The following is a 12,006-nucleotide window of genomic DNA, read 5'->3' on the forward strand; positions in this document are numbered from 1 at the left end:
GAGATCTCAGGGGTCCAGGTTAGTTGATACTCCAGGCCTTCTATGAGTTTGCCCTGCTCCTCAGCTTCTTCCAGCCTTTCCCTAATTCAACCACAGGGCTTCCCTGACTTTGAATGGTTGGGTGTAAGTATCTGCATCTGTCTCAGTCAGCTGCTTGTTGGGTCTCAGAGGACAGCCATGCTAGGCTTCTGTCTGTAAGCAAACCACAGCATCAGCAGTAGTGTCAGGCCTCAGAGTCTTCCCTTGGAAGGATCCCAGTTTGGGCTGGTCACTGGACCTCCTTTCCCTCAGTCTCTTCGCCATTTTTATCCTGCAGATCTTTTAGACAGGAACAATTCTGGGTCAGAGTTTTTGACTGTGGGATGACAACCCCATCCCTCCACTTGATGCCCTGTCTTTCTACTGGAGGTGGACTCTATGAGTTCTCTCTCCCCACTGTAGGGCATTTCATCCAAGATCCCTCCCTCTGAGTCCTGAGAGTCTCTCACCTCCCAGGTCTGTGTTAATTTCTAGATGGTCCTGAGGCTGCATATTTTATTCATTGTGCTGGCCCTCTGGGCTTCTATCCCCCACCCCCAAACCTGATCCTGTTCCCTTTTCCTCTCCTCATCCCTTCACCCACCCAACTCTCTCCTCCCCTCTGCCTCCTGGTTTTATGTCATGGTCTTTGATCCACTTTGATTTGAGCTATGTGCAGGTAAAATATGTGGATGAGTTTTCATTTTTCTACATACAGACTACCAATTAGACCAGCATCATTTATTCAAAATGCTTTCCTTTTTCCCACCATATATTTTTGGCTTCTTTATCAGAGATCAAGTGTCAATAAGTGTGTGAGTTTATTTCTGAGTCGTCAATTCTATTTCATTGATTGACCTGTCTGTCTCTGTACCGATACCATGCAGTTTCCTCTCTATCCTCTTGATCTCCTTTTGTTGTCTTATTGTTCTAGCTAGGACTTTGAGTGCCATATTGAATAGATAGAGGTGGGCATCCTTGTCTTGTCCCTGATTTTGGTAGAATTGCTTTAAGTATCTCTCCATTTAGTTTGATATTGGCTGTTTGTTTGCTGTAAACTGCTTTTATTATGTTTAGGATCCTGAATTCTTGATTTCTCCAATACTTTTACATGGGTGGGTGTTGTATTTTATCAAATGCTTTTTTAGTATCTAATGAGATGATCATGTGATTTTTTTTTCTTTTGAGTTTGTTTATATAGTGGATTACATTAATGGATTTTTTTTAATTGAACTAACCTTGCATCCTACTTGATGATTGTGAATGATGATTTTGATGTGTTCTTGGATTTGGTTTGCTAGAATTTTACTGAGTATTTTTACATTCGTATGTATATGGGAAATTGGTCTCTAGTTTTTTTTTCTTTGTTGGGTCTTTGTGTGGTTTAGGTATAATAGTAATTGTGGCTTCATAGAATGAGTTATGTAGTCTTCCTTCTGTTTCTATTTTATGGAATAGTTTGAGAAATATTGGTATTAGCTCTTCTTTGAAGATCTGATAGGATTCTGTGCTAAAGTCCTGCCCCTGGGCTTTCTTTTTGGGGGGTAGTGGTGGTATTTAATGGTTTCTTCTATTTCCTTGGGGATATGAGATGGTTTAGATAGTATACCTGATCTTGATTTAACTTTGGTAAGTTTTATGGGATTAGAAATCATCGATTTCATCCAGATTTTCTAGTTTTGTTGAATATAGGCTTTCATAGTAGGATCTGGTGATTATTTGAATTTCCTCAGTTTCTGTTGATTTGATTTCACTTCTGATTTTGTTAAATTGGATACTACCTCTGTGCCCTTTAGTTAGTTTGGATAAGGGTTTATCTAGCTTGGTGATTTTCTTAAAGATCCAGCTTTTGGTTTTGTTGATTCTTTTTATCGGTTTCTATTTGGCTGATTTTGGCCCTGAATTTGACTATTTCCTATTTAGTGCTCTTGGGTGTGTTTGCTTCTTCTTTTTTTCCTAGGGATTTCAGGTGTGTTGTTAAATTGCTGCTGTAGAATCTTTCCAATTTCTTCATGTTTGTTGTTGTAGGTATTATTATGTGTATATGATTTTCTCCTTTTGGTTTTGTTGTGAGATGATTAATTTCTTACTTTTTTCTTTGGTGTAGATATCCTTTTTGTGTTAGAGTTTTCCTCTAGAATCAATCCTCTATAGGGCTGGATTGTCAGATACATATTATTTAAGTGTAGTTTTGTTCTGGAATATTATGGTTTCTTCATCTATGATGATTGAGTTTTGCAGGGTATAGTAGCCTGGATTGGCATCTGTGTTTCCTTAGAGTTTGCATGACCTCTGTCCAGCCTCTTCTGGCTTTTAGTGTCTTTGTTGAGAAGTCTGGTGTAATTCTGACAGGTCTGCTTTTATATGCTGCTTGGCCTTTTTCATTGCTGGTTTTAATATTTTTTCAATGTTTTGTCCATTTGGTGTTTTGATTATTATGCGATGGGAGGAATTTCTTTTCTGATCCAACCTATTTAGTGTTCTGTAGTCTTCTTGTACATCTATGGCCCTGTCTTTCTTTAGGTTAGGGAAGCTTTCTTCTATGATTTTAGTGAATATGTTCTCTGGCCTATTGAACTGGGAATTTGACTCTCTTCTATCATGCTGGCTTCTCACTCTCTTGTAAACGTACTTTTAGATATTTTTGACCATTCACCATTATGGTATACTGGGTTGTTTTCCTACCAAATTAAATGAGTATTTTCCATTTCCCATATGTTGTCAGCATTGAAATTATCGTTTTAAAAATTAATTAATTAATTAAATTTTCGGTTATATATTACATCTCACCTGTAAATTTCCCCTCCTTCCTATCTTCCTAGTCTCTCTTATCCACTTGTCCTCTCCCTTAAACCCATTCCTCCCAGTTTTTCTTCAGAAAAGAGTAAACCTCCCAGGAATGTCAACTACTCAGGACATACCAAGGTACAATAAGACTAGGCACAAATCTTCATATCAAGGCTAGAAGAGACAACCCAGTAGTAGCAAAAGTGTTCCAAGAGCAGGTCAGTGTGTCAGGTACATGTAGCAAGGACCCTCCTCTAATGAATAAAGATTTTAGGGGACCAGCCACTGGGCGAGTAGTAGGTGGGAGTTCCAGGTTGGGGGCGGGGAAGGAGGAGAAAAAGAGAGTATGGAGGAGGGAGGAAGGAGGATGGAGAAAGAGAAGGACTACCCACATTCGGGTGGATTTAAGTAGCCACAGGTAGCTATGAATATCTTATAAGGATGGATTATTACAGGACAATTTGTCTTATCTAGCTGAACAGTTTATATCAATATCAAATGGCTCTGAGTTTATTGTGTGGACATTTTGTGGGGTGAGAATTTATTGATGGAAAACTGATCTCTAAATTACAAGCCTCAAGAATTTAGATTTTACCGTGTTACTGGGAATTGTGACAGGTCACCATGAGATGAGTGGTCATTACTTGTGGCTGGAGTGGCCCAGGTCGCTGCTAGGGTTAGCCATAGAAGCAGCAAGACTGCTGGGGCCAGAGAGTAGCAGGCAGTAGTGTGTGATGGTAAAGGAACAGGCCACATTCACACTATTAAAAGTCCTATAAGAACAAACTACAAAGCCAATAACATATGTAGAGGATTTAGGCCTGAACTATATAGGCTTCCTGATTGTCTCTTTGGTCTCAGTGAGCCTCGATGAAACCTGCCTAGTTGATACTGTGTGTTGTGTACTTGTGATGTGCTTCTGGCTTCTTAAGTGCCGAATCTCCTCTGAAATTATCTCATTGACATAATTCCTATATTTGCCTTCCAAGTATTTTATTGATGAATTTCACATTTATAATTGTGATGGTTTGAGTTAGAATGACCCCATAGAGTCCTATATTTGAATGCTTAGTCCCTAAAGAGTGAAACTCTTTGAAATGATTAGAAGGATTAGGAGGAAGTGTGTCCCTGGGAGTGGGTTTTAAGGTACCAAAGCCTATGGGCTCGGGCTCTCTTTCTTTGTCTCTCTTCCCCCACCTTCACTTTTCTCTCGACCCGTGGATCAGAATGTAGTTCTCAGTTCCAGCTCCAGTGTCATGTGTGTCACCTTGCTCCCCTTCATGATGATAATGGACTAAACCTCTGAAATTGTAAGCAAGCCTTTAGTTACATACCTTCTGTATGTAACTGACTTGGTCATGGTGTCTCTTAGCAGCAGTTGATCAGTGCTAAGAATTGTCTTCAAGGACATTGACATGTAATTTTCTTTTTCATATGTTTTTTTCTTGTTTGGTATTAGTGTAGTAGTGACTTTATAAAGGAATTCCGAAGTGCTCTTTCTTATTTTTGAATAAGTTATGAAGTACTGGTTACAGATCTTTGAATTCTTGACCTGGGCTTATTTTATTTAGAAGGTACTATTAAAATGTTTTGACATCCTTATTTGTTCTGGGTTTGTTTAAGGTGTTTACCTCTTGGTGGTTGAACTTTGGTAGTTTGGATGAATCTAAAACTTGTCCAGTTTTTTTTTTTTTTTTTTAGATTTTCTAATTTAATACAGTGTAGGATTGTAAAATATTCCTTCTTTGTATTTTGAATATCTTTGGTGTCTATTGTCATGTTTCTTTGTTCATTTCTGATTCTGTTAATTTGCATCATTACTTTCTTTGTTTGGTCACTTGGGCCATGGGTCTGTTGATCTTGTTTCTCTCAAAGAACCAGTCAAGATTGTGTGTATTTTTGTATTTTTTCTTTGTAATTTTGTATTTGTTATCTTTCTTTTACTTCATTAATTAATGATTTGATTTCTTATTTCTCCCTCTTTACTGGGCTTGGTTTGTTTTATACTTTTGTTGTATCCTTGCATTATTTTTTTGATTTTAAATGTAGGCACTTAAAACTACACATTTCCCTCAGAAGCTTGTTTACAGTGTATCCCAGAGCTTTTGTTATTTTGTATTTTCATTGTCTTATAATTCCAGAAAAAAATTAAATTCCTTTCTTGATTTTATTTTTGACCCATTTATCAATCAGTAATGAGTTATTTAATCTTATGGGTTTGTAATTACTAGGGATTCATTTTCTGTTGATTTTAAACTTTATTTCATTCATCAAATAGGAAACATGGAATCAAATTTTTCCAAAATTTTAAGGTTTGTTTATTTATTAGTTTTAGGTAATATTTTTATCAATTCTTTAAGAATTTTACACCATATTTTTTAGTCCTATTCATGACTTTCCTACAACTTTTGCCAAATCTACGTCAGTCACCTTACCCATCCAACTTAGTGTAATTTTTCTTTTTCCTTCTCATTTTCAACCCATGTACTCCATTTTGTGTTGGCTCACTACTCTTGGAATAAGATGTATTTGCATTCATTTATGTATATATGTATGTATGTATGTATGTATGTATGAATGATATATATATGTGTGTATGCTTTTATTACATCCTGAGCACAGTTTTTTCCTTCCTCCAGTCTTCCCAATCCCCCTCCCCAAAATCCTTTCCTCCCCACATCTCCCTTATGAAAATAGCAGTCTTCCCAGGGATAGCCATTGAACACAGTATACCAAGATATAATAAGAGTAGGAACAAATGCTAATTCATATCAAGGGTGGGTGAGGAAATCCAGTAGGAGGAAAAGGATCTCAAGAGCAGATGAAAGCATCAGAGACAACCCCCTCCCAAAAAATTCTAAGCCAACAATCATAACATGTATGCAGAGGACCTAGCAGAGACCCATGTATGTAACATGATTGCTACTTCAGTCTCTGTGAGCCCCTATAAGCCCTGCATAATTGATTCTGGGAGTCATATTCTCCTGGTGTCCTCACCCACAATTCTTCCCCATTTTCCATAGGGATCTCTGATCTCTAAGGGTGTGACCCAATAGAGGATCTTGGCATCTTCTCCCATCAGCCTCTCTGATGATGACTGGGATAGACACCAATGTTTGAGTATACAAGAATATCATTAGATCATTTTATTGATTTTAATTTTCTAATATAGGTGTTTGGGTTAGTTGAGATATCTTTTGTCATACCACTAAAGAAAATTGATATTTTCCAGCAGATGCCATGAGCCAATTAATTTTTAACCTAAAGGTAGGGACTATATACTAACCTCTCCCAGCTCACTGTTTCAATAATTTTAGAAGGAAAGTGTAAATGGAGGGATGATATTTAGTCTTTTTTCTGTCAGAAACTTACTTTTTATATGATGTGCAGCATTCCCCAGAGGTGAAGCATAGTGAATATGTAGATCAGATTGAGGGCATTATCTCAGATGGGAACATGTAGAGGGGAACTCCCTATGTCCTACAGTTTTTGTGTCTTTAGTCTTCGTGTTCATGTTCAGAAGTACCTGTTGCATAATATTTGTTCTGTAAGTAATTTTCAATAGGTGAGTTGGATTATTAAAATGTATTAAATATTTTAAAATAGGTATACTTTCTGTTTAGTGAAATTAGCATATTGTATGTTTTCATTTTTTATTGGCACATTACTTGTACAGAAGTCTTTATCATGGCATTTTCATACAAGTTTACAATGAACTTTGATCATATCTACCTTCATTCTATTTTTCCTGCTTTCTGATGTTTCTCTTCTTTCTCCTCCGCACACATTTTTCAAATCTAGATTTCACATAAAACAGAAAACATGCAGTTTTTTTCCCAAAGTTTAGCTTATTTCTCTTAATCGTTTGCTCTCCTATTTTATTCCTTTTATTGTATTGTATATCTTTACCATACTTTTTTAATCTACTCATTCACTGATAGGCAGTCAGGCTGATTCTTCTGTCTATTGTGAATAGTAACTACTGGATATGAACGTGTCCCTATTTTATACTGACTGATGCATTTGGGTATTTACCCTAAGAGTGCTTTAGAATGATCTATTCTGTTTGCAGTTTTGGGGGGAAGTGGAGATGCACTGCTTTACACCCCTATGAATGATGTTTAAAAGTTTCTTTTTATACAGTTTTAAGAATGGAGTCTGGTCATCTTTTCCCCAACTACCTCTGACTAAGTTTCCATGATACTCTCCAATCCATAGCCCTCTCTTCTTATGGCCTGTATTGTTGTTGCTGCTGTTGTTGTTGTTGCTGTTGTTGCTGCTGTTGTTGTTGCTGTTGCTGTTGTTGTTGTTGTTGTTGCTGTTGTTGTTGTTGCTGTTGCTGTTGTTGTTGTTGCTGCTGTTGTTGTTATTGTCAGTAACTTCCCGACTCCAGTAGATCCTCAGCATATGCATGCTAAGTAAAGGTTTACTGCATCTTTACCAACTTGTGTCATTTTTGTTTTCTTAAATAGAGCCATTCTGACTGTGGGATGGAGTTTAATTGTCGCTTTGGTTTTAATTATCCTGTTGAGTTAGGAGGATATTGATCATTTTCTCTCATTAATTTATTTGAGTACTATTCAGTTCATTTGTACATTGATTAGGTTATTATGTCAAAGTTGGTTTTTCTTAGCCTTTATATTTTAAGGATACTAATTCCCCTGAGATAAATTGCTTGCAAATGCTTTCTCTCATTATCCCAATTTTTCTGTACACTTTTTTAGTGCAGAAGCTCTGTAATTATGTGTACTCCTTTTGTAGTTCTCACAGTTAGGTCTTGAACTATTGCAGCCCTACTCAGAAATTTCCTGTTAAGCCTATATTTTGAAGTATTTTCCTCATGAATTCATCTCTGTTTTTCCACCTCTCTGTCCTGGTATTTCCTGAGGAGGGGTATGTTGGACATGTATCAGCTGGGGCTGTGGACCTTACAGTCACTCATTCTTTGCAGTATTACTGATTGTGGATCTTCGTAGTATGCCTCTGCCTACTACAAACAAGGTTTCTTTGATGAGAGCTGAGAACTATATTTATCTTTGGAGATAAGGCACTTAATACAGTGTTAGAAGCTATATTGATTTAGGGAAATGGCATTAGTTCCGAGAAAAAGCCTCCATGTCAGGACTGGTTCAGTTCTTCCAGTCCTATGTTAGAAGTTGTGCAATAGCATCTCACTTGGAAATTGTAGGACTGCAGCTAAGGACATTGGGATATCTCATACTTTGGGAAGATCTCTAGAACCCTTGACCAAGAGCATGATGGTTTCCCTTTTGTGACACTGGAGTTTTTGTTAGGTAAGCTGTTATTACTGCATAGAGGAACTATTACCCACGTGGCATAAATCTGTAACACACACACACACACACACACACACACACACACACACACACACACAGTCTGGTATAACTGCAGAAGCTGGAAAGCAGAGGGGATTAGAGACGAAGACAGTGAGCTCAAGAGATGGAGTGGACACAGGGGCTTCCAAAGGGCAAAGGGGGGAAGTTTGGGCGCTTACCTAGGGAAGAGGGGAATGTGTTACAAGAGAGGGAGGAAAAAGATAAACAGCACTAAATGTATCTGCAAAAACTACTGGGAAACATTTTGATTTTATTTTTTTCAAAGTTCTGTTATATTGGTAAAGTAGTTATAACAGTTAAATCCATATTTTCTAGTAGAACCTTTTGATTTCATCTCCTTAATTAATCTTTCCCATAGTTTCTGAATCGGAGATTGCGCAGGAAGCTGATGACATGGCTATGGAGCACGAAAAGTACATGGATGAGCTGAGACGGGCACTGGTGCCAGAGTCGGGAGCAGCTGGTGCGTACAAGTTCATCTTTTCCAAGGACACTCAGCATTTCTCCCTGGAGAAAGAACTGAAAGATGTTTCCGTGAGTAACCCTTCCACGCTTGTTTTCATTGATACATTTTGTTTCACATTTCAGTAGCAGGTCTATGATTCCTGGAACAACTCAGAAATAAATACCAAGAAATTGCTTGGGATCCTTGTTAGTATGCTTCAATTTTTATAAAGGAAATCATATGTGTAAGAAGTGTTTCTGTGAGGGTGTTGTCTGTGTCTGTGTCTGTGTCTGTGAACGTGTGTGGGCATGCATGTCGTGTGGGCATGGCTGTGTGTGTGCCGTGTCACATGTGTGATGGTCATAGCCTCAGATTGTCCGTCTTGTTAGCAAGCACTTTTACCTACTACGCCCTCTCACCATTCACAATGTTTCAGAGTTAAAGTTGATGACATACTTCTTTCAACACTGCAAAGTAAACACTAGGAAATGTATTTACTCATCACTATTTAAAACACTTTAAGTACTGTATAGTTAATTACACGAATGAACAAGAGTATTAGACCATTGCAGCCTGGCTTTCTCAAATTAAGTTTGGGAAAATACAGAGTTTTAGAAAGAAAATATTAAGTTTATCTTTGCCTATTTAATAATTGATTTATTTTCTTTCTTCTAGTATATTTGAAATTTTATCTTATTTTAAAAGATTTTAATAATTTTTTAACTTGTGTTGGTGCCTTGCCTGCATATGTGTCAGTTCCCCCTGGAACTGGGATTGTAGGCTATTGGGAGCTGCCTGCCATGTGGGTACTTGTAATTGAACCTGGGTCCTTTGGAAGAGCAGCTGGTACTTTTAGCCCTTAAGTCTTCTCTCCAGCCTTTTATATATGACATTCTAAAACAACATAGTTCAGTGTGGTAATACATATAATTAAGGAATCATGATTTATATTGTCCTACTTAAAAACAGTAGAGCAGAACTAGCTTTGTGTCTGAGCTTTTAAAGATTGCGTGCTTTCTAGACCCACATATCTGCTGCATGGCTCAGTTTCTGCACCAATTCTGACTAAGAAGCAGCTAGCTTAAAAGTTTGTGCTCACTCTCTTTACAGCCTCCCTAAAGTAAATTAACATTAAATTCACCTTTGCCTTTGGTTTATTAATCATATGAGATCTACACCATAAGAAAGGGAACTTTATCAGGTTCATTGATAGTAATTAAGGAATTGGTTCTTGTTTGTCTGTTTTGTTTGCTTGTTTTGTTTTTAGTTAAATCTAATTTTTAAATGATTTTAAAACAATCTTTTAAACTCAATAGTACAGGAGATTTATCAATCTGAGAAGTATTTCAAGAAATAACTAAAATTATTATTTTCAAATATATTGTGGGAAAATAATATAGAATGACTGACTCTTGTAATTTCATTTACAAAATATATATTTCTATTCACTGTCAATCATGTTTTTTATTCTGTTGAGGTTATTCCCATAATAGCTTAAAATAGGTGGGTTTGAAGTGACACCTTCAGTTTAGTATCACTTATGTTCTCTTCTGTGGTCCAAGCTCAGTCAGATGACATTAAATGCCCTCATAAGTGCTGCCTGCTTCTTCTCATATTGCAAAGTAGAACTGGTCAAATTAAGAACAATGATTATTTTCTATTCAACAGATATTTATTTTAAACAATTTTGGTTATTTTGTGATAGATAACACATGGCAAGTTCCTGAGAAGTTTTCGGTAGCTGTGATGTGGTGAAAGCGAGAGCTCTGCAGGTAGAAGCTCGGAGGGCTTGCCCTGGGTGCTTCCTGTGAGGGCTTGCCCTGGGTGCTCCATGTGAGGCTTGCCCTGGGTGCTTCCTGTGAGGGCTTGCCCTGGGTGCTCCATGTGAGGGCTTGCCCTGGGTGCTCCATGTGAGGGCTTGCCCTGGGTGCTTCCTGTGAGGCTTGCCCTGGGTGCTCCATGTGAGGCTTGCCCTGGGTGCTCCATGTGAGGCTTGCCCTGGGTGCTTCCTGTGAGGCTTGCCCTGGGTGCTTCCCCAGATGGCTTGCCCTGGTGCTCCATGTGAGGCTTGCCCTGGTGCTCCATGTGAGGGCTTGGTGCTCCATGTGAGGCTTGCCCTGGGTGCTCCATGTGAGGCTTGCCCTGGGTGCTCCATGTGGGGGCTTGCCCTGGGTGCTCCATGTGAGGCTTGCTCTGGGTGCTCCATGTGAGTCTTGCCCTGGGTGCTCCTTGTGAGGCTTGCTCTGTTTGTTCCATTTGAGGGCTTGCCCTGGGTGCTCCATGAGGGCTTGCCCTGCTCCATGTGAGGGCTTGCCCCTGGGTGCTCCATGGAAAGGGCTTGCCCTGGGTGCTCCATGTGAGGCTTGCCCTGGGTGCTTCCTGTGAGGGCTTGCCCTGGGTGCTCCATGTGAGGGCTTGCCCTGGGTGCTCCATGTGAGGGCTTGCCCTGGGTGCTTCCTGTGAGGCTTGCCCTGGGTGCTCCATGTGCATCATGCTTTGCTGATGCTGTGAGGGAAAACCTTTAATTCCTCATGGCCTATGTCATCTACAGTTGTCTTGCTATAAACAAGTTATAGACTGGCAGTGATCCTGGAAAATTGCTTGCTATCTTGAAATTAATCACTCTTTATCAGAACTGAGGCCTTGACTCTTGTCTTTTCAACTTTTACTAGTGATAAAACAACATAAATATGCTCAGGGATGCAGCAGAGTGCCGAGGCCCTAGACAGATTACCTTCGATCTCACCGTGCAGTTTAGATGGCTGCTACTATGTTCGCACACGGTTTATTGTTGATAAGTTTGTTCATGCCTGGATTGCTTGAGAGAGAATTTTGAATATTAAATGAGATAAACCTTTCTGTGCTAAGGTCAGCTTTCTAGATGTAGCTGAAACAGTGGCAAGCTTATTCATGCAGACTTCTGAGTCTCATTCAGAGTCATTTAGTATGCCATGTGTTCTGCAAACTGATTTCATCATGATGCTGTCTTTTAAGTTCATCTGCTGGCAATAATGTGCACACATGGCAGACTGCTCCAAGGTTCACTGCACTTGGATGACCCAGGCATTGTGAAGGAGTTTGTAATGCTTTCCTTAATGACACAGATAACTGACATTTGCCAAAAGAAAAAAAAAAATGACCACTGGAACTTAGAAGGCTGGAAAGAACGTACAGATTCAGCTCAGAAAGACGTACCAAAGTCTGTGGTGTTTCCACACAATACTGTTCCCATGGCAAAGAGACCTCCATGAGTGCCTTGTCCGGTTGCTGCTGGTCTGGCCCTCTCGCCAGCACAGTTTGAGACATTTCTCACCTTCCTCAAATCTTTCATGTGCCAAGTCACATTTTCAGGATCACTGCATATCTTGAACATTTGGAACATACAAGTCATGTAAGGAT

General features: G+C 39.0%; 1 protein-coding gene across 1 annotated transcript in view; it reads left to right on the forward strand.

Annotated features, from left to right (window-relative positions):
* The window catches only part of Xrcc4 (X-ray repair cross complementing 4), a 214,916-nt gene that overhangs the window by 16,498 nt on the left and 186,412 nt on the right, over positions 1 to 12,006 (forward strand). The window contains exon 3 of the mRNA XM_032899059.1: positions 8,521 to 8,696. Within this exon, the coding sequence (XP_032754950.1) occupies positions 8,521 to 8,696 (176 nt within the window). The remainder of the gene's footprint in view (positions 1 to 8,520; positions 8,697 to 12,006) is intronic.

Source organism: Rattus rattus, chromosome 3 (assembly GCF_011064425.1).
Source record: "Rattus rattus isolate New Zealand chromosome 3, Rrattus_CSIRO_v1, whole genome shotgun sequence".
In the NCBI taxonomy this organism is placed as follows: Eukaryota; Metazoa; Chordata; class Mammalia; order Rodentia; family Muridae; genus Rattus; species Rattus rattus.